We start from the raw sequence: 23,261 nt of genomic DNA, 5'->3' as shown, positions 1-23,261 counted from the left end.
ACCTCTCAGCAGGCCCGCACCCATACCTATGCACATCCAATTTCCTGACTTGTCCCTCCGCGTGCTTCTACTGCAGGTAGAGTACGGGGACTTGGAGAGGACCATCCTGCCGGGACCTGGGGGTACACTCTCTGCCAAGGCTCAGCATCACCTCCAGCAGGTCCTGGACAGGTTCTACCCAAGGCGCTACAGACACGGGGCTCCCGCTGAACAGCTGAGGTAGGCTGCAGGGTCTTGCAGGGAGTCACTGTGGGGAGGGCTGCAGAGCTGGGGAGACCTCAGAGCTGCGACAGAAACGTGGCGCCCTGTCTCTCCATCCGTCCAAACCAGGCTCCTGGCAGACCAGCTGACCACGAAGTGGGCGGCCCTGCACGGCTGCTCCTCTCCTGAGTGCGTCCGCATCTACCTGGCAGTGGCCCGGAAATGGCCCCTCTTTGGTGCTAAGCTCTTTGCTGCTCAGGTGAGTGTGAGCGTTTCCAGTGGGAGGAGTGGGTACCATCCCATCTGGAAGCCCCCCATCCCATCAGAAACTCCCCTAAGTTCCTCGTGGATTCCATCAGGTTTGAGCCAGTTCAGTCCGTAGCGCCCGCCTGCACACTAGCAACCACTAGGGGTCGCAATCTCTCCACCCATTTCTTGCCTGCTGCAAGCTTTCCCTGATCCAGGGCAATTGTGACTTACTGCTTTTGGACCAGGATTATTTCTGGGTGACCCTCAACTTTCCTTATTGACTTCTTTCCCAATCCTACCCCTGGAGGAAAAAAAAAGATAGGGTCAACTAATTCTCAGCAGGGTTCAGACTTGATGTGGACGTCCCTCTCAAGAGTGCTTTCATTTGAAAAGAAGTTTGAAAGGACGTATTAGTATAATAACCTAAACAAACACATCTCCACTGACCTGGAGTGGCCCTCAGGCAACAGTTCATTTCTCCTGCATGAAGGCCAGGTGGCCAACAGTAATTTCAGTTGGAACTTTTCTTCACTGGGTATCTGGTATGTGTGAACTTTGTACATAACCACACAGAGTGTCCTGTCCTCAATGGTGGATTGTGGCCCTGTTCACTGAGGACACAGATCAGACAATAGACAGTCACTCATTCATTCAACGAAGAACTGTTGAGCTCCTGTTATGTCTCAGGCATTGTGCTGGTTGTTTGCGGTTATAAGACATAAGCAAATCTGACACAGTCCTTGCCTTCATGGAGCTTTCTATCTAGTAGGGGAGGGCCACATTAATCAAATAATAATTCTCTCTCTAAATACATATATAATTTTTTTTACAAGTTGTCACAGTGCCATGAAGGAAAAGTACAGGGGTGTTATAAAGGCATATAACATGGGGACCCTCTTGGCCTGGAAGGTTGGGGAAAGCTCCTGATGAAAGAGACATGTCCATCTCTGCCCCCAGACTTCTGGGTAGAAGAGATAGAAAATCTAGATTGCCCTCATGCAACCCTGGCAGGGAAAATTAGTCATTCTAGAACTTGTCCACCAAATAGTCACTTTTCTCCCTGGTAGGGCCTAAAGCCTTTAAGGTTGCATTACTGTTTTCCTGATTTTTAAAAAAATAGTCCCTAGAAAATTGGTTGAAGCAGGATGCACTGGTGCTGGGAAAAACTGGGTGGAATGCTTTCAGTTTCTGAGAGCCAGGAGAAGACAGCCTCTTCTCCATGCCTGTGACGGAACAGCCAGGGCTGGCCTCTGCAGCAGGAACAGTGTGCCTTGCTCTGTACCGTAGCAGGGTGGGCTGTGGGTACTGCAAGAAAGTGGTACCCTTCCCCACTCAGCCTAGTTCGTAAGTGGCCAGAGCTCCAAGCCAGATGCCTCCCGCCACGAGCAGTCTGTTTATCCAGCATGCTGCACAAATACCATCATCTGTGTTTTCCAAAAGGAGAAAAAAGTTGGAAATCACTGCCTAGGAGATCCCTGGATGTGCCTTCTACCTCAGAAAGCTCTAGTGGTTCAGAATCCTAGCTGTGACTCGGTCTGATGGGATTTTCCTGTTCCCCCAGCCTGCACAGCTGTCTTCCAAGGAGAGAACTCTGGTGTGGATTGCTGTGAATGAGGATGGAGTCAGCATCTTGGACCACAACACTATGGTATGGGAGGGTGAGGGCTGGCTCCCTGGCTCCTCCTGTCTGCACTCAGAGTCCTGAGCTGAGTGACCGTGGTTGCTCTGCCCCCACTCCCCCCGCCCCCCGCCCCCCGAAGCACTACTGTCCTCTAGTCTAGACACAGCTATAGACATTTGAATGGAGCTCTCCAAAGTGTGGCCACTTCAGACTTCTCTTTCCTGGTCTGACGAGACTCCCAGCTCAGGAGGCAGGGGGAAGGCTGCCCAGGAACTAACTGGATCGCTTCTGACAGCAAGTGCACATCACGTATCCCTACTCTTGGGTGACGACCTTTGGTGGCTGCCGAGATGACTTCATGCTTGTGATCAGATCCCTTCCGGACCAGAGCTCTGGGAAAGGTCACATTGAGAAGTTGATCTTCCGGATGGCTGCTCCCAAGGTGGGCCTGAAAGCTGCTAAAACATTTGACTCTGATCGGGTATGATGAGGTGGGCTTGGAGCATAGAAAGGAAACTGAGGTTGTGATAATACTCCAGAAGGGCCCCGCCCGAACAAAAACGTTTGGGCTTGTCTCTCATCAGTACCCCTGAGGATGCTGGGCTGGTAGGTAGAGGGGCTGGTGGGGGCACTCCTCACGCTACTTCCATTCTGTCAGCCACCGCGCCGGGCAGCTTGAGCTGGGGGGCCTCTCGCTGCTCGTCCTTGCAGCAGGCCCAGGCCCAGGGCGGCTTCCTCCTCCAGGCGCTCTCGCCTTGCCTTGGGTTCTGCTGTCCCAGCACTGGTCACAAGTGGGCCAGTCAGCACGGGCCCCCCTTTCCCTGGGGTTTTGAAGAAGGCCCAAAGACCTGTTTCACTTTAAGGGCTTTGTTCCTACTCAGTACAGGAAATGTTGATTGGGAAAAATAACAATTCCAGAGACTCTGAAACCGAAGTTCTGATTTATAGTTCCTGGTTCCCTTCTGAGCAGCTGGAAACCCTGTTGTTTTAATCCTAAAGCTGGAGTTTGACAAACCTCCTCCTTTAATACTGCCCCTGCCGAAGGAGAGGACACACAGGTCCCTTCCTCCAGGGAGGCCGCTTGCCCCAGCTTGGAGACAACCAGAGCAGAACGTTGGTCCTCCTGTTTTCAGGAGGTACTGTGGACTCCAGACGCCCATTTCACTGGTTGTCTGACCCTCACCAGTAATGATCCCCCGCCTTGGACATTTCCACCCTGGGTGGGTATCTAAGAGACAAACCGAAGCCCAAGAAGCTTATGTACCCAGTGCAACAGCTAATGAGAGACAGAGCCAGGATTCAAGCCAAAGCTAGTTCCATTCCTTCATTTCTCTGTTGTCTCCTTAGATTGCAGAGATGACCTTCATCTTGGCCAGCTACATGAACCACTGCTCCACAACTGTGAACCCACCCACCACCCCCACTGCTGCCTGCCAGCCATGGGAACTGCATGGATGACAGTTCTTTGCTTCTGTTCCCTGTGCTGCCAAGGGGCCAACGTTGCTGTGAATATTCCTCCTGTCCTTTTCCCCACCACCACCTGGTCCCTCTGGGATGAGAGACACGCATCCTCGGGTGTGATACTACTGTGATGGCTCCGATAGCCCCCTGCAACCCGCCCCGGTTGTTCTGTGAAATGTGTACTTCGGTGTCCATGAAGCCTTTACTCTCCAGGTGCCTTATCATGTTCCAGGGCCAACCTTTAGAAATCCAGACCCAGTGTAAAAACCACTTTTCCCCCCACAAAAATACTGAGCTGTGGACGCTGTTCGGTTCCAGACACAGGGTTGGCCCGCCATCCCTGACTACTGAGGGCATCAGTGCTGTACGTCAGTTTCCCTGCACTGCTGTTCTCAGGGAGACTAGTGTTTTTTATATTGTCTATGGTCCTCACGCAGGGATTTATACTTGAAGTTTTTCTGACATCCCTGAACGGGAGAGGACTAGAATTTCCAATTCACTTGAACTTCAGCAAAAGCCTGGAACTCACTCAGGCTAGACTTCCTTTCCCACATGGGAGAGGTGTTGGCGGGGCTGGAGACAGAGGAGTCGACCCACCTTTCCCCTTCCCCTGCTACACACGAGGCATCAATGGCGCCCTTCCAGGGCAGAGGCCCCTGTCCCTGCAGGACAAGGTGCTTTACCCCGAGAGTGAGGCTGTTCTCCTCACACTGGACCGTCAGCCCAGCTGAGTACAAGCAAGGGCAGGGATGGGTCCACCCTGACCTCTCCCTGTCTCATTTTAACGACTGGACAGGGCTCAGTGAAGGCTGTGCTTACTACTGTAGAAGGTGGGCGTCACTTATTCCCCTGCTCATTGAAAGACTGAGCAAATGCATCCTGCTCTTTGCTAAAAATGACTCAGAAACAGAAGATCCCCCCTCCAGGCTTGTGAGCCTGGATTTGCTTAAGACTTCTGGTGAACTTGCACTGGGAATTAGTTTGAGGGCAGAGCACACACATGTGTTATCTGATGCCTGAGAGCATCTGGTGAAAGAAATTCAAAGTTTCTTTCACCTTTTGTCTTCCCAATGATACCAATATCTCCCCAACCCCCCCAAGTGAGACCTGCTGTTGAGTGCAGAGAAGATCTTGTCTCCGCCCTCCCCTGACAGGAAAAAAAAAAAAGACGAAAGAGTTCATTTATACTCTGATTTTCCAACACTGGAGAAACTGAGTTTTATTTCATAACTCTAAGACAGCCTTATCATTTTTCAATAAAGTGCTGAACAAACTATATGGTTTAGCAGTAGCATCCATGAACCAAGCCTTTAACCCCAACAAAGTGTGTCGTGGGGGCACACTGCTGAAACTGCAAGGCTGGAACTCATTTATCTGAACACCTCAGCTGCCGTACGCTTCCCCTCTCTCACGCTTTACACTGAGGAGCATGATGAGAAAGGCAGCACATCAGCGTGTCTGCCTCTTTTAAATGAACTGGACTTTGCCAGGCTGGCAATTTTATAGCTGCCTCCCATTTTGGTTTCTCCCTTTCCCCCAGGATTTGGGATTTAGCTGAGACATTTCTACCTCGAACAAGTCACATGTCACATGTCCCACAGGCTCCTGATAACCCTTCCAGGGCTGGTGTAAAAGGCAGAAGTTACAGCTCTGGTTTTGTAATATCGTGAGTATCTCTAAGGCAAATAAGGATATTATCATCTCCAGGACCCTGTACAGAACTACTCTGCACAGAACACAGGAGCTAGGTGGACAGAGACTAGTCCTTTGTAGGACATTGCTTCCTACTAACCAGTCCCTGAAGGGATTGCTTTTTTCTTTCTTAACTTTTATACAGGAATACTGCACAGTTGGAAAAATTATCTTTTATCAAAAGAGCTGATTCAGGAGTTTAAAAAAAAAAAATCCCAAAGAAAAAGCAAGCAGGGATGGAGCTGTGTTTATAGTGAGTTTAGAGGGTCAAGCTGTTTCCCCTGCCCTGTCTTCTTCCCCGCCCTTCAGGAATCCTCCCTAGTTTGTTGATTTTATACAAAAGAAACTGCCTTATAAACAAAGGCTTCTACAGTATGTATGTTTATCCTTCTTCAACATGTCTGGGAACCAAAGTCAAATTTCTGTCTGGCTTTTTGTTTCATCCCTCTTGGCAAAAGAAGTTTTTGGAGCCATAGACAATGCTGAGTAACAAGAGTATTAATGTGCTTGACACCCTTGACTGAAATGCCACGATCATGTTTGTCAATAAAAAGCAGCTGTCTGAAGCAAGCAGTGGTGTATGTTTCGGAAGAAGTTCTGTTTATTAAGAGAATCATCATAAAGTAACCCTGTACAGAACCCAGGAGCTAGGTGGACAGAGACTAGTCTTTTGTAGGATATTGCTTCCCAGTAACCAGTCCTGAAGGGCTTGCCTTTTTTTCTTTCTTAACTTTTATACAGGGATACTGCAAAGTTGGAAAAATTATCTTTATCAAAAGAGTTGATGTCAGTTTCCCATTTTCTATAAATTCCAACAAAAAGTAAGCCCAAGTATGCTCACAAAGTGCGTTTAGTCAACATTACTCCTAATATAGAGTTTCGAGGTCTCCCCTCAATTGGTAAAATAAATAAAACCTTACAAGAGGAACACTAAAATATACATTAATACTTTGCTCAATATCACACAATAAGTTAGGTTTCCAGTCACCTGCTCTATGACTCTGAGATCCACCACATCCATACTGGTTTCTCAGACTATGTCCACTTGAAGGTTTAAAATACAGAAAATAAGCCAGCCACTGTGGCTTAGGAGTCATCTCCTTTTGAAGACATTACTGGCTTTCTGAATGCTGGGACTCATGGGTTTGTTGATGTGGCTTTCTGGTGTGCCAGGATCTCCTGGCAGCTTCTGTATACTTCAATCAAGCAGTCCAGCCGGGGCTTGGCACTCTGAATTCCAAAGGGGGAGAAATGCAGAGTCAAGATGAACGTTAAGAGACTGATTAGTGGTGTTGCGTCCATGTGCAACCTTGATCTTTCACCCACAACCCGGGCCGGCGGCGGGGGGGACGTCTAAACGGCACAGGTGTGGGCTCAGAGAGGCAGAAGTTCAGGCCTCACAGGACTTTGCTGAGAGTAATCCCTAACCAGGCCCACAGCCCAGCCTGTGAACTGTAGGAAGCAGGAGCTCAAAAGACAGTTTTTAATCTGTCTAAATTTCATGACCTCCGCTTAAGAGCAAGAAAGGGGAGTAACAAGGACAGGCCCTCTTGGGAAGTGTCACAAGCTGTGAAGCAGCTCTCAGAGACAAGAAGGGCACTTTAATATGTAAATATTTCAAATTATTTTGTATAATGAATACAATCAAAAGAAAAGCCACAGAATGAGAAAAATGTATGTGGAAAGCATATTTAATAAAAGTTGGCTACCTAAAATAAATTGTTACAATGCATAATCAATATGTAGTATCTGCTTGACTAATAGAGGAGATGGATAGCTTAAAACAAGAGAAAATACTGATAGGTAATACTTACAAGGAAATATAAAAGTCTGTTATTTAAAGAGATACAAATTTAGTAACTCTAAATTCCTTTAACTATATACTAAACTAAAAAATAGCTAAAACTACTGTTAAGACAAGACTACATAAAAACAAGCACAAATTCCCAAAAGTATAGTAAAGTTGTCTAATCTCTAGAGCCAAATCTCAAACACTATTATATTAAAATCTATGAAAGTATTCATAAGCTTTAATAAAATTTTGAGATATAATGCAAAAGAATTTTAGCTTAGCTGCCTTAAATCCTTTGTGAAAAAGGCAGTGAGGCAGAATTAACTGCATATATAACTTTATATACCTATAAAATAGTTTATTGTAATTATGTTTGTATGTTTTTTCTAAGAGCAAAATAAAAAATAATCTGGATGTGGTTTTAAAAGCTAGCAAATGATGTGGCTAAATAAACTGATATTTGACATGATGATATAATTATTTAAAATAATTAAGTATAATGGCTTTTGTAGATACATGAAAAAATATATATTAAAAAACCAATTATGGCTGATTCACATTGTTGTATGGCAGAAACCAATACAACACTGTAAAACAATTATCCTTCAATTAAAAAAAAAAAGATGTAAAAAAAAGAGTCAACTGAAGAAAACAAGCAAGATACCACAACAGTGTGCAGCAGTCTGTATAGATCAGTAGCATCTGTGTAAAATCATATATTGGGCTTCCCTGGTCACTCAGTGGTAAAGAATCCTGCCAGTGCAGGAGACCCAGGCTCCACCCCTGGGTCGGGAAGATCCCCTGGAGAAGGAACTAGGCAACCACTCCAGTATCTTTGCCTGGGTAATCCCATGGACAGAGGAGCCTAAAGGGCTACAGTCCATGGAGTCTCAAAGAGTTAGACACGACTTAGTGACTAAACAACAACAAAAATCACATCCTGGCAGACTGACAGAGTCGAAGCAGGTGAATGATGATATATATGCAGAAGCTGCTACACATGTGTTATTATCTCTAAAATTTGTATAGGTTCCTAATATTTCTGAAAGTTTTATCTGCCTCAGAAAGGAATTTCTGAAATAACATTCTAATTCTTAGTAAAAATAGCCCTCAGGAATCCTCAAATATTCTTGACAACAGAAGATTACATTCCTACTGAACCTAAGAAGCAGTGGATCTGCTTAGAGAAGGAGTAAGGTAAAGGATTTCTCTGGAGAAAAAACTTAAGAAAAGTCTTCTGTGCTCACCTGGAAGAGGGGTACTACTTGGGATATCCCATGTGGTTCCACTGGATCCTTCAATAAAATGCAGAGGTAGTAAATCACCTTCTGCTGTAAGAAAAATAAACCAAATAGGAGAGATCTAGGTGAAACTCAGTTTTCTTCCTCAAAACATTTCATAAATGAAATAACACTTGATAGCTTCTGAACTGAGAGAGAGGTATATTCTCATTCTTTAGAGGAAAAAAGACAACAACAACAACCAGAGATGATTCTGAGGCTGGGCTAGACAATAAAGTTGAAATGCTAACTCCCTATCCATGAAAACCTACTGCATCTCTTTAAGAATAAAGGGTGTTGTTTTCAATACAAGTTTACTTTTATGGTTTAAAGACATGCCAGCCAAAAAGAAAACACTCTAAGTACTAGTACACGGAGCCCTCAAGTTTAATTCTGTGACATCACTGACTTTAGGTATTAAGACTCAGTTTAGATCCAGACACACCCCATGGGCTGCCTCCTCTAGGGAGGCCTGTAACATTTACCACTTTAAATACTTACCATGTAAATAGCCTCATTAATGATGACATCCTTCACCTTGCCCATCTCAATGAAGGTGGTGCTTTCTTTGCCTGAGGCATAGGATGAGGTCATCTGGATGCCCAGGGAATCAATGATTAACAGAGTCTCGTGATCAATCTTTACAAAATGGAGGTAACCAAGCAGGCCTAAGAGAGTGATGAAGATGGCAGCAGAGAGGATCATGCTGTTCTGAAGAGAAAGCCAGACACAGGCGGTAAGGTTAACAAGTGTTTCTCTGCTGGTTAATAAGTTAACTCCAGACAATGTGGGAAAAAACCTTTGTTTTCCTGTGAGGTGAATGAATAGGAAGAACGTGCGTGAAGGAAGAGGAAGCTACTTTTATTTGGGCTCTGCAGTGCTAGGGAAGCACATGATAAAACACATCCAGACAACAAATGGACAGGTCTGGGGAGGAGACCCTCCCTCAGCAGGATATCCATCACACTACTTTCCGAGATTTTTCTTCCAAAATTGCAACTTAAGGACTCAGATTTTTTCTTCTCACCTTTCATCAGTAAAATATGTAGCAAAATCTCAGACTGAACAGTAATAAAATGCTTAGCACAGTGCAGCAGATAATACTCAACAGCCACTCCTGCTTCCTAATACTCCCGCCAACAACTGGTTCAGAAATGGACCAATGACACAACTCTAGCCAATAACATATAAGGGGAAGTCTGCTGGAGGGCTTTCTAGAAAACTAAGTCCATCTCAAGAAAGAGATCCAAGGAAGAGAAGGCCCCTTCATCCTGAAGTTTTGATGCCCAGAACTACATGGCCTCTGCTATGTGGAAAGCTAGGTTGAGGACAGGTAAAGACTAGAAGATTGGTAAGATAAAAAACCTAAATCAACTGAGCTTCTTATGCCCTCTAGAGCTTCTTATACCCTCTGGTTTTGTTAAATAATAAAGATCTTACTATTCAGGGCTCTTTTGGTTGCTTTGGGTTATGACTGACTGATGTGTTAAGGCTGACTGACTAGCTGAAATAACTGTGTTAAGGGCCTCCAAAATGGTATTATTTCTTTGACTCTAAGACACATTTACAACCTTTTAATATTTCTGAAGTTGAAGTGTGTTTTTCTATCGAGGTATGTTTTTTTGTTTTCCTTTTTTTTTTTTTTCCCAAAAAAGCTATTTAGAAGGAAGGCACAGGGAAAAAAATCATTGGTGACCTAGAATCACAAGAGATTCACTAATTTATGGCTGTCATTCCTTGAGGGCAGGAGGTGTTTTATTACTAATCTTTGTTACTGAAAAGATACCCTCTTTGACCTAACTCTTGTCAGACTCTTGTTGAACAATGCAGGCCTTGTTGGCGAAGTTGTAGCAAGACTCTTGCTAAGTGAGTTTAGAGAAGACGCTCACCTTGGTTATCTGATCACCCTGGCCTGCCTTCAGCAAGAATCCTGTCGAATCAATTTAGCCAGAATCCCCCATTTACTCATGTTTCCTTTTAGTAATTTTGCATCCGTTGACCACTGACCCTGCTCTTTGGCTATGAATTTCTACTGGTCCCTGCTGTATTCAGAATTGAACCCAACCTTCAATACTGAGGTCTCTCTTCTCCCACTGCAATAGTTTCTGAATGAAATCTGTTTTTATTGCTTTAACTACTGACCAGCTCTGGTACTTCTTTCTACATAACACATAGTTAAGAGTTAGATAAGAGATCTAGAAACTATTTGGACCTGTGATCTGCTTTTGTCTGGTCCACATTAAGCTAAGACTGTTTTTGTGGGGTTTTTTTTTACAATTTTTGAAGGGTTGATAAAGAAAATGAAACAGAAGAATATGAGACAGAGACCTGCAAAGCCGAAAATATTTACTATTTGGCCTTTTCAAGAAAAAGTTTGCTGACCTCTGCACTAGATAATTATTTATTAGTTAACAAATGGAGGATGGAGAAATCTATGTGCTGGGTCTTTGGTGGGCCCAGAAATACCTACATTGAGTTAATTAAATGTCTAGTACCTAGTACAGTGTCTTGTATATAGTGTGAACTGAATAAGCATTATGGAAGAATGGAGAGAGATAAACTTTAGTTCTGGCCCTTACAGACTTATTAGAGGCAAGATTAAAATATATAAAATATTTTTGGAGAATACTATAATATAGAAGTGACTAAAACAGGATTAACAGAGAAAGAGAAAAAGCAAGAAAGAGAGAGTTTAATTAAAGCACACAGGAATATCCTATGAAGACTTCTAAGGAAGCAGGATTAAACTGGTGCTGAGGAGGTGGTGATTATTGACAGATATACTTAGCTGTCAGATATACTTAGGACAGAGGAAGAACATTCTAGGTTGGAATAAGTAAGGTAAAAACCTAGAATCTTAATAGAACTGTGAATTCAAAAACTGGGAGGAAAGAAGGAATGAAGAACAGTATATACTTAGGGGATTTTAATATTATTTTTAAATTTTTTATTTTATTTTGGAGTATAGTTGATTTATAATGTGTTAGTTTCAGGTATAGAGCAGAGTGATTCATTTATACATATTCATTTATCTTCACATTTTGAAATTCTTTTCCTATTGAGGTTATTACAAAATATTAAGTAGAGTTCCCTGTGCTACACAGTAGGTCCTTGTTAGTTACCTATTTTAAATATAGTAGTGTGTATATATCAATCCCAAACTTCCAATTTATCCCTCCCCCCTTCTTTCCCCTATGGTAACCATAAGTTTGTTTTCTAAGTCTGTGAGTCTATTTTGTAGGTAAGTTCATTTGCTTACGTAGGGGGGTCTGACCCATATCAGCTTTCCTATAATCACTGCCCAAAACTTTATTACCCCTGCATGTTTTATACTTAATTTTTCTTTCTGAAATTCTAAAAATTCAATATTGGTTTGGATTGAAGTAAAACCACATGTCTTAATGAATTCCTCCAACAGATTTCTTCTTATCTTAGCTGAGATTCATTACTCTGATTAATAGTTTTGAGTAGGCGGAAAAATAGAAATTCTGGTACACAGAGCCCTTAAGAAGTACTGCAATGGAGTTTAAAGGAAGATAAGGTTACTTTCAGTTCAGTCTCTCAGTCGTGTCCGACTCTTTGCGACCCCTCACAATGCTGTGACGCTGGTATAGAAGGTATCAATTCCATTTTAGAGGTGTGAAAACGGAACCTGAGAAAACACTGGTGGGAATGAATCTGGAAGTTAAGCACAGAAACCACCCATCTCTGAAATCTCACAGTGCTTTAGAAAATACTTGGAAGTGGGGTAGTGATTGTGGGGTGGGGGAGGTTAGACCGCCCTGAAAGAGAGAGATTCTTAACCTGCGTGTGAGAACTGCGGAGGCAAAGACAGTTTCTCGAAGACTGTAAAAGGTATTGTCAGCAGTGATTCCTGTGACGAGTGGAAGTGATGGGTAAGGACGATCCATCATCCACCTAGTTCTCTGAACTCTTGGAACTGAACTACCGTGAGCGTGTACTACACAGAGCACACGGAAGTTAACGTTTTAGGCTGTCGAGCAAGGATGAGATGTATGCTGAGTGGAACCACAGGGCAGAGAGCAGCGACTCCAGAGCAGGGATAAAGCACAAGAGCGCAAAGTTCACTCAACGTTAAGGAAAGAAGAGAGCTGTCCAGCAGCGGAATGGCGTCCCCTGAACCAGCGAGTTTCTGCCCTCCAGGCCGCACGCCTGCAGGAGGGTCCGGCGACAGCTCTGGGCTCGAGCCTAAGACCCCAAAGATCCTTCCAAACCCGAGCCCCCGACTCCAAGGCCGGCCTTACCTCACAGAGGGTGAAGAGTCCGTAGGCCGCCAGCCACACGGTGCAGGTGACAGCGGTGAGCGAGCGCAACGAGATCCGAGGGCAGCTGAGGCAGAACTCTAGGCAGGAAGGGGAGTAGTATCGGCGGTGCAAGGCCAGACGGCCGCCGCAGATATCTGAGAAGCTCCGCTCGTCCTCCATGGCCGGTTCGCCGGCCCCAGGCCCAGCCATGCCGCGCCGCTCTAGCGCGCCCTCCAGCGTCCTCTCGCTGGTTCTGGACTCACTTCCCCACCGCGGGGTTGGCCACGCCCCTCCTCTGGCGGCGCGCAGCCGCAGTTCGGCGCGGACGGCGGCGAAGGCTCTTGAGGGGTTGTCTTTTCACGCGCTGCGCGGCCGGGATTCTAAGTGTATATACCACCGAGATTCGTAGGGGGTGCCAGTGCCTGAGCGGACAGATGAAAACCGCTATTAACGTGCTTTCCACTCGACAAACTGATTTTTATTTACAAACTAGAGTATGCCCCCCAGGAGGCAGTCAGCAGGTATTCGTTCATACCATTCATTTATTCATTCATTTCGGTGCCAGGCCATTTTAAGTGCTGAAGGTACAGAGGTGAACAGGATCGACAAGGTCCCTGGCTTCAAGCAGCTTCCTTCCTATTGAGAAACAATATAGAAATAATTCCAGAGAGTGCTGTTGCAGTAATATGACCTGCAGGGGTGGCTTGGGAGTCAGGAAAGTCTCAGAGAAAATATACCAGAGCTGCAAGGATATGGAGCCAGACTAGTCTCTGGGAACTCGGGAAGAGGAATTTGCCAGGAAGGAGGACCAGAAAAGACAAAGCCCCCGAGGCTGAAACAGGATTGGCTATTGGAGGAATCAATAGGTCAGAGAGGCGAATGCTTTGGAAATGCAGTTGAAAGTTGGGGAAGTAGGGAGGGGTCAGAACCAGGAGAGTCTGGTAAGGAGATTGGGTTTCATTGCCTAGTTTTCTCTCCCAGACCATTAAGTGGAGCAGTGAGTAGGCAGACAAGTCCTGGCTGGAAGGGTTAGCAAGAGTGGAGGATGCAGAAGGTATGGATAATAAAATTACTAAACTCATGAGTAATAGAGACCTGTGGTGTGGATTCCCTTTTCTTTTTTACTTGGGATGTGGCCCAAGAGTGCCTGTGTGGCCCATTAAAAGAATTATGGCGCTTCAGCCCTGGGGCACCATCGTGTATTAAAGAATTTGTGTATAAAGATGAATGGTATAAAGGTCTCATGAACTTGTGTCCTGATGAAAGTCGGTTTCAGTTTCTCCATCTTCATCCAGGATTTTGTTTTCCTTTTTCTTCAAGCATTATTTTGTTTTTCCAATTTTATCTCTGTATAGTTAAGCTTACCAAGCAATACACCGCTTTCATTTTTGTAAATATCATGTTATGTCTTTTATAATGGTAAAAGTGATGTTTGCTTATTATGGAAAATTTGAACAATACAGAAGAAGAGAGGCTTCCCTGGTAGTCCAGTGGCTAAGACTCTGTGATCCCAATGCAGAGGGCCTGGCTTCCATCCCTGATCAGGGAACTAGATCCCACATGCCACAGCTAAAGATCCTGCATGTCGCAACGGATTGAAGATTATGTACGTGTACAATTAAGACCCAGTTTAGTCCATTAAATTAAAAAAAAACATTGTCACCATACATGGTTATAAAAAATAAGAAAAATTTAAACCATCCATATTTCCACTACTCAGAGATAAACACGGTCAGTGTTTTTGGGGAACCACTAGTCCTAGAGTTCTTAACTTGCACACCATAGATAAAATCAAAGTTTTATCTTTATTTTCTTAACTTCTGATTGAAATTTAGCATTTCTTTTGATTGTGAATTCGGCAACAAACCAATTAGTATTAGTAATACTTGTGATTTTTGTCACTGATAGAAACCACAGATATTTTCATCTCATAATATTCTCAAAATGTCATTTCCACTCATTACTTCAAAATTTCTGCAGTAATTATTAGACCAATTACTAGATCTCCTTATTTAATGTGTCAACAGAGACACATATTACCATAAAACATTTAAAAAAATATTCTGATAACTATTTTAATTCACTTTTGTTTGAAATTCTATGTGTTCATTTACAAACATTATTGTGTATCTGTGACAACAAAAAATGTGAAGAACCTGTGTAGGCTCAGAAGTTTCACCACTCTAGAGTCATAGAAAAAAGACACCTAAGACACCTAAATGTATTTAAAGTACTTAAATTTTTGAATATTAAATTATTATATTAAATATTAAATTCTAGGGACAAATAATATGGTAATGTAATTCCACAATCTTTATAATCACTTTGCTCTGTTAGATCGTATTCTTAACTTGCTTATCTGCAGTAGAAATTGAAATCTGTGTATTTGCCATTTGCTTAGATGCTGCCTGGGATATAAAGTGACAAGTTCTCACGACCATAACCCTGTAAAGACAGCAAGGAGTGATATATATATTTATATATATATATTTATATATATATTTTTTAGCTCTCAATTTTGGACTTCAAAGTATTCATCAGCCTCAAAAGTTCGGTGGAGGGGACTTCCCTGGCAGTCCAGAGGCTGAGACTGTGCTCCAAATGCAGCGGGTCCAGGTTCAATCCCTGGTTGGAGATCTAGAACCCACATGCTGCCACTAAGAGTTTATGTGCCATAACTAAGATCTGATGCAGCCAAATAAATAAATAGAACTAAATAAATAAAATTTTTTTAAAAAAAATGTCGATGGAATATAACAGCAAGGAAGGGCGGGCTGACAAAAAGAATTCAAACTTAGCAATTGGCAAGTTTCTCCATGGAGTTTTATTAATGATATCTTTTTGCAGTGTCACTAAAAGAGTCTCAAACTAATTCCCTAGTGAATTTAGTTGTGGAGAAGCAGAGAAAGGAAGTATGAGAAACACATACCCTGTGTATGTCAAAAACTGCTATGAAAATAAAATGTCAGTAGCATAACAATAAATGTTGGTTTATTGTCTGTCTATAGTTCATTTAAGTGCTTCTGGTCAAATGACTCGTCATTCTGCCTAGTGGTAACTCAGAGACCCAGACACCTTCTATTTAGCGGCTTCCAATCCCTTGGGGCTTCCTCATGTTTCCTTCCATTGGATCTTCTGCATCTAACAGATGAGGGGGCAAGCATAGAGGATCATTCCTGGGAGGGTTTTATGGCCAAGTCTTCGACCCGCAGAACTCATAAACATGGATATACGGAACTTCAAAGGAGGCCGGGAAACACTGTCTATCAGTATGCCAAGTGGTGAAAGAAAAATGATTTGGTGAACGACTGGCCAGTCTTCGCTACACTTTCCAAAGAGTTCTGGCTACAAGAACTAGAAAATATATTTGAGTGATTTGAGCATTGTGGTGACAATAAACAGGAATAATCTGACCTACTTTTGATAAAACAGGTACTTACTTCAACTGCTGAAGTTGTTCTTGGAAGCTGAGTATTTATGAATGGTAAGAAAAATATCTAGCCAAAGAATTCAGATAACTTTTTATTTTTATGGCCTATGCTAGATTCCTTCTTTTTTTTTTTTTTTTTGTGGCTACGATGGGTCTTCATTGTGACACTGGGGCGCTCTCTAGTTGTGGAGAACAGGCTCTCAAGTGTGTGGACGCAGTTGTTGTAGCACGTGGGCTCTTAGTTCCGTTATCAGAGATTAAACCTGCATCCTCTGCATTGGAAAGCGGATTCCCAACCACTGGACCACCAGGGAAATCCCCATGCTAGATTCTTAAAACCTTTCTATAGATCTTTCTCTTAGTATTTACACTCATTGATGGCGTAGTTTTTCTAAGAATACTGTCTTATTCTATAGTTTTTATTGTTTTTTTTTCTTATGATATAACATTAATGATTGTTGCTACTGTGTTAACTCACAGTAGACTTTATTTAGGACCACGTACTCATAGGGGAGAAAAAGTAGAGGCCCATCTAAGCGAAAAGAAATTCCAAAGAAATAGGGTTTTAAAAAGATAAATATTGAAATTATACCTCAATTTTTAAAAAGCCAACTAAAAGGACTTAAAAAGCTTGTTGCAATTTTGTGAAATTGATCAAGAAAGAATTTACTTTGCATAAAAAAAAGGTAAATATAACACACTTCATCTTGTTCAGGATTTCATTTTGGTTTATCTATGTAGTGTGGATATGCCTCTTTATATAGCTTTTTTTACTGTGATTTCTTTTGGTACTACATTACGTATATGAAACTGTTTTAGAAAAAACTTGATCTACTGTATTTCTTCTTTACTCTTACACTACTACCACACTCACAATACTTCTGACACCAAATGCTGAGGAAGGGGGTCCCACACCAAGGACAATAATTCTCTGTGACACCAGTTTTCACACTCCATTATGTTCTGTTGTTCTCTTTTGTTTCTCCTTATGCCAGCATCAACCTGTCTCGTTACTTTACAGTAGGCATTGATTTCTCATAGTGTTAAGTCTTTCAACTGTGATATTTTACTTCAAGACTGTTGAAATATTTTACTTCAAGACTGTTGTTGGCTGTTCTAGGTTCTTTGTATACAACATAGTAATTCACAGTTTTTCAAGATTATACTCTATTTATAGTTATTATAAAGTATTGGCTATATTCCCTGTACTGTACAATATATTCTTGTAGCTTATTTTTTTTTTGCTTTGGTTTTTTTTTCACTTTTGTTTTGCTTATTTATTTTTTAACATCTTACTTATGTTAAGATTTCTAGGTCATGAACCTGGTACTGTATATCTCTGTCTATTTAGGTCTTCTCTACTTTCTCTTAGTGGTCTTCTGCAGTTGTCTTGTACATCTTTCATCACACTTATTTCTAGGTATTTGGTGCTTTTTGATACTCTTACAAATAATATATATTTTAAAAATTGTATTACCTGTTTCTTTTAATAAGATATGTTCATTATTTTCCCAAAAACATCAAGTTGAAATTTTATAAAAGAAAATATATTCCTAACCCTGTCACCCAAACACTCTTCATTTCTCAAGCATGTGAGTCCTTTTGTTTTAATGTTTTTAAGTATTGAAAAGATGATGTAATATAGAAAATTTGTGAATGAGAAAAAAATTACACAAATCCTAAAGACCTTTCAGTTTTATATATCACTTTTCCATCATTCTCTCTTAGTTTCTGCACTTTAAAATATCATAGTGATAGAATACACACCATTTTGTAATGTTAAAATATAAACTGAAGCATTAAAAAAAAATAAGAGTTTATTTGAGAAAAAATCAATTCAAATAGGGCAGTAGCAAGCCAGAAGTAAGAGCTGTCATTCCACTGACAGGTGCGAGGGGAAAGACTTTTACAGAGAAATTGTTTTTGCTGTTTAGTTGTTAAGTAGTGTCTGACTCTTTTGCGACCCCGTGAACTACAGCCTGCCAGGCTCCTCTGTCAATGGGATTTCCCAGGCAAGAATACTGGAGTGGGTTGCCATTTCCTTCGCCAAGGGATCTTCCTGACGCAGGGATCCAACCCACGTCTCCTGCATTGCAGATGGATTCTTTGCCACTGAGCCACCAGGGAAGCCCTTATAGAGAAAATGTGGGAGCAAAACAAGGAAATCATCTGATTGGCCATATCATAAGGTTGCAGTGTTTGGAAAGCCTGGTCAGCCATGTGTGATTGGTTGTCCTTAGGTTTCGATTTCTTAACCTTAAGGCATTTATAGGTTTTTTTGGTTTGCTTATGTAGGCAGCAAAAGTATTAGAATCACCTCAGTGTAATTAACAAGAATTAAAAATGAATGTTTTGGCAAACATTTTCCATACTTCTATAGAATTTATGAATACATTTAAAATAGCTACATAGAGTTCCAGCCTGTTAATCAACCATAACTTACTTCATACCCCCCTGTTGTTTTCCTGCTCAGTGAAAATGGCTAGTAACTATTTCAAATAAGGAAGACAGTGGGGAAATATAGACAGCTAGAAAGGGAAAATAGACACACAGAAATAGAAGGAAACCTGCAGAAACGGATACAGCATAGGAAGTGGAGGGGTTTTTTCCTTGGAGTCATATCTCCACCTTGTGGCACTTTAGGATAGTAATGCTTGATGTTTTTGATTTAAATCAAAGAACACAATGGCCTTTTTGTGTGTGTGTGGGAGGTTTCTTTCACCCCTAAAACATCAAGCGACTATATATCCTTGAACACTAAAGTTTTAAATGGAATAAACCAAATGTGGAAAAGTTTAGTTAAAATGATGGATCTAGTTTGAAGCACAAGGGCTTGAGAAACAGGTTCAGATAGACCATTATATTCTCAGCTCCATTTCAAGTGATGGGTATCAATGACTTAAGTCATTGATGAAGCCACAACTATGTAGCCTAGGAAGTTGTTAGCTTCATGTGAAAATGATTCTGAAGATTTAAAAGGAAAAGTGGAAAAAAAAAAAAAAAGCCTGGTTAAAGAAAGCCTTACCATTCAAAGTGTGGTAGTTAGAGCAGGTGCATGGACATCACCTAAGAGCGTGTTAGAAGTGCAGATTCTTGGGTCTCACAATAGATCTGTATGTGTGTGTGTGCGCACACATGTGTGTGCACGCGTGTGTGCTCAGTTGTGTCCCACTCTTTTATGACCCCATGGACTGTAGCCCTCCATGCTCCTCTGTCCATAGAATTCTCCAGGCAAAAATACTAGAGTGGGTTGCCTTTTCCTCCTCCAGGGGATCTTCCCAACCTAGGGATTGAACCCATGTCTCCTGCATCTCCTTATCGGCCAGCTGATTCTTTACCACTGCGCTACCTGGGAAGCATCCCCCATCCCTGCCCATAGGCCTGCAGACTCAGAATCTGAGCTTAACAAGATTCTAAGGTGATCTGCTTACACATTAAAGTTTGAGAAGCGCTGAAAGATCTAACTCCTCATACTTGATTCTCTATCTTGACTGCATATTAGAACCACCTGGGGAGCTTTCAAAGCTGTTGTCTGAGTCCATCTCTGATAACTAATCAGTGGTGGGGGAGGGAGGATAGGGACTTGAGTATTTCTTAAAAAGGCCGCTGCTGCTGCTGCTGCTAAGTCACTTCAGTCATGGCCGACTCTGTGCGACCCCATAGACGGCAGCCCACCAGGCTCCCCATCCCTGGGATTCTCCAGGCAAGAACCCTAGGTTCTTTTTATCAGCTGCCAGGGTCGAAAACTGTTGGGAGAAATATTTTCCCCTGCCATTTTAGGTTCAAGTGACTCGGGGCGCGGGGGGGGGGGGGGGGGGGGGGGCGTGGCTTGCAAATTAACTGACAAGAGATTAACAGGAGGAAAGGAAGTTAGTAAGAGTAACTCACTGAATAGCCAGAGTAAAGCTATAGACACCAACTTAACAAAAGGAGAAGAGGGGAGGACTTCATACTTCAAAGTATGGAAAATTCTGTTTGGCTTTTTGATGCCAATAGGCAGCCAGTTCCCTCTTTGGTGTTAAAGGTCAGTCATTTCCCAATCAGGAAAATCCCTCAGTGGAGTGAGGGGTGGGAGTCAATGGCAACTGTGTTTTCAGGAGGCTCTGCTTAAGTTTTTTTTTTAATGTCTTTTTATGGCTCATATCAGATATTATTAAAATAATTTTCATACAACTTTGGTGGGCTCTTCATCCTTTTTTAAAAAGACCACACAATCCCTCTTTTAAATTGTATTTTTATTTGGCTGCCCTGGGTCTTCTTGCTGCTCTTGCGGCAAGCGGGAGCTCCTCTCTAGTCGTGGCAGGCAGGCTTCTCACTGCGGTGGTTTGTCTGGTTGTGGCGCCCAGTCTCTAGGGTGTGGGCTCCGTAGTTCCGGTATAAGGGCTTAGCACGCTTCCAGCATGGCATGTGGAATCTTCCTGGAACAGGGACTGAACCTGAGTCCCCTACGTGGGCAGGCGGATTCTTAACCACTGGACCACCAGGGAAGTCCCTATTCATTCTTTTAGAACTGTCATTCTAGCACCACCATTCTGTTACTCTATATTGTATAATATATATTATATACATGTTACTCTAGTACACCATCCTCCTCCTCACCCAGGCTTTAAAACCTCTCCTAATCTGCAGCTCAGTACCCTGTGTTTCAGTTGCTCCATACTTTTAACCTCTGTCCCTCACCTCCCTGACGGCATTGGTTGACAAAGTTCTCCCCCATACATACTCTCTACCACATTACCTTATATTATTTATCACACATGTTTTATTTATCATGCAGATCAATACCTACAATTCTCTGTCTCAAGGAGAGCTTGGACTCTTTATCACTGTACCCCCAAGATCCTAGAACACTATCTGATAAAGTGGGAGCCCAAATATTTATTGACTCTCTCCCTCTACCTTCATCACTGAAGTTCCAAACACCCTACAGATTCCTCCTGGAAAATCCTTAAGCTCAGCTTGAATGCCAGTTCCATGAGTTCTTCCCTGCCCCATATAAGAGTGGTAATTACATCCTCAGAACTTTCACAGTATAAAGAGACATAATTTCTTTTAATCTTTTAAAGCTTTTTATTTTGTATTGGGGTATAGTCAATTAACAATGTTGTGATAGTTTCGGGTGAACAATGAAGAGACTCAGCCATACATATACACGTATCCATTCTCCCCCAAACTCCCCTCCCAACCAGGCTGCCATATAACATTGAGAAGAGTTCCATGTGCTATACAGTTGGTCCTTGTTGGTTATCCATTTTAAGCATAGCAGTCTGTACAGAGACATGACTTCTTTTAAAACTCACTTATGATAATTAACAAGGTCCTACTGGATAACATAGGGAACTATGTTCAATATTTTATAATAACCTATACTGGGAAAGAATATTAAAATATATTATATATACTATATGTAATATAGTATATATAAATATATAATCTGAATAACTTTGCTGTACACCAGAATCCAACACAACATTGTAAATTAATTATACTTCAATTTAAAAAGACACTTACATATGTCATTTAGTATCTATTTATTCAATAAAAATTTATTGAACACCCCTCCTGTACCAGGCACTGTGTTAAATGATAGTAAGACACTATTCAGGCTCTCAGAGAAGTTGCTCTGCAGGAGAAAGAGAGAATCCTCTTAACGGATGATTGTAAGTCAGAGGCTGCAGTGAACCATGGGAGGGGTAATCAACACTCTTGATCTGACTTGGTTTTGGATTCTCCTTTTGACCACTTACTCTGTGACTCTGAGCAAATGACTTCACCTTACCAAGTCTTGGTTTCCATATCTTAAATGGAGGTAATACCAGTGCCTACCTCACTACATTGTGACGAAGATTTAAATAACACTTGCAACACGTTGGGCGGGTATCTAGTTTATAGTAATCATTCAATAATGTTAGCTAGTACTATCATGTCTAACTCAGCATTGGAGGGTCTGGAAAGGCTTCCTTGAAGAAGTGACTTCAAACTGAAAACCTGAAGAATGAGAAGGAATTAAGTAAGGGAAGGAAGGGAGGGAGGGAGGGAATGGAAGTAAAGTCCTAAACAGAAAGAACAGTAAGGTGCAAAGGGCTTGAAGGTTGTTTGTAGTGTAGACCTGGACAAAGGACAAAGTGTTCTGGTGTCCTTTGCAGCCCCAGCCTCTGCTGGCACTAAAAGAAATTTCACACCTAAATTTCATTTGGCCTTTGATGGTAGCTGTTGGTCTGTTTTTACTTCTTTATCACTGATCAAGGCTAAAAATAAAATCCCCCTCTGTGTTGTGGGGGTGAGGGTGGGGGGAGTGATGAGTATGTGAGGGGCTCAGGCACCTCCCTCCACACAGGACTGCTGGTTGGGCAGGCAGTGAGACCAGTCATTTACTCCTACTTCCCCTCTTCTGTTCCCCTCACTTCAGGCTTTCTACTGAACCCAGGAATCCCCACTGTATGGTAAACAGACTGTTATGTCTTACCCTCCTTAGAACTCATCCTTGGCTTCCTTACCTTTATTGTATGAATTCTCCCAGCTCCAGGATGGAAAAGCAAAGAAAGAAGGGACCACATTTTCCCAACTGCAGATTTTCCCTAATGCAGATTCAGAAACATTAATCTTCTGCCTTTCTGTAAAAATTCTTTTTCTGAAGTTTATGTTCTTCACCGATGCCCCTGACATCTGACCCCCACCTACCAACATGACCCAAGTCACCGTGTTTCCTCTGCTCTGGACATTTGGGCTATATAGGCATTCTTGTTCTTCTGACCCACAAGCCGGTTTCAACTTAGGGCTGTTGATCTTGCTGTTCCTATAAGTCTGAAAGGCTCTTTTCCTAGAACTTGTTATGGTAGCTCCTTATCATTCAGGTCTTTGGCTCAAATGTCAGTTTGGAGAGGCCTTTCTTGACCCTTCTCTCTAAAACAGTACATCTGGTTCCATTACTCTACATTATTTTCTCCATACCATTTACTGCCATCTGAAATTATGTATCTGTGTGTGTGCGTTCAGTCACTAAGTCATGACCGACTCTTTGCAATCCCATGGACTGCAGCACACCAGGCTTTCCTGTCCTTCACTATCTCCCAGGAGCTTGCTCAATTATGTATCTACTTAACTGTTTTCCCCACTAGAATGTTAGTACTGGGAGTGATGAGATTTTATCTGTAATTGTCAACAACACATAGACAATTTTTTTTGCACTTTAAATATTGACAATATTTAAATGTGTTAAATATTGACAATAAATGAATACATGAATAGTTTAACTAAGAGGCTCTAAACT

At 42.3% G+C, this 23,261-nt stretch overlaps 2 protein-coding genes across 4 annotated transcripts in view; one reads left to right on the top strand and one right to left on the bottom strand.

Moving 5' to 3' along the window:
- PLEKHH1 (pleckstrin homology, MyTH4 and FERM domain containing H1) overlaps positions 1–4,808 on the top strand; it is a 53,236-nt gene extending 48,428 nt beyond the window's left edge. For both annotated transcript variants that reach the window (XM_043919287.1, XM_043919286.1), the window contains 5 exons: positions 77–219; positions 331–460; positions 2,012–2,098; positions 2,367–2,513; positions 3,419–4,808. In XM_043919287.1, coding sequence (XP_043775222.1) covers positions 77–219; positions 331–460; positions 2,012–2,098; positions 2,367–2,513; positions 3,419–3,529 — 618 coding nt within the window. In that variant the 3' untranslated portion in view covers positions 3,530–4,808. The remainder of the gene's footprint in view (positions 1–76; positions 220–330; positions 461–2,011; positions 2,099–2,366; positions 2,514–3,418) is intronic.
- A 988-nt stretch (positions 4,809–5,796) lies between these two features.
- PIGH (phosphatidylinositol glycan anchor biosynthesis class H) lies at positions 5,797–12,830 on the bottom strand. Of its 2 annotated transcripts, none has more exons than XM_043919293.1 (4): positions 12,562–12,830; positions 8,798–9,007; positions 8,264–8,344; positions 5,797–6,454 (listed from the first exon to the last, which is right to left on the bottom strand). In XM_043919293.1, the coding sequence occupies exons 1-4, from the start codon at positions 12,769–12,771 to the stop codon at positions 6,362–6,364; spliced, it is 594 nt and encodes a 197-aa protein (XP_043775228.1). In that variant the 5' UTR covers positions 12,772–12,830; the 3' UTR covers positions 5,797–6,361. The 2 variants fall into 2 exon arrangements, with proteins under 2 accessions (XP_043775228.1, XP_043775227.1); XM_043919292.1 differs by having other exon boundaries at positions 8,264–8,347; positions 12,562–12,828.
- Positions 12,831–23,261: the final 10,431 nt, after the last annotated feature.

This window comes from Cervus elaphus, chromosome 12, assembly GCF_910594005.1.
Source record: "Cervus elaphus chromosome 12, mCerEla1.1, whole genome shotgun sequence".
NCBI classification, from domain to species: domain Eukaryota; kingdom Metazoa; phylum Chordata; class Mammalia; order Artiodactyla; family Cervidae; genus Cervus; species Cervus elaphus.
Note: the sequence above shows the minus strand (reverse complement) of the source record. Positions and strands in the feature narration are given on the sequence as shown.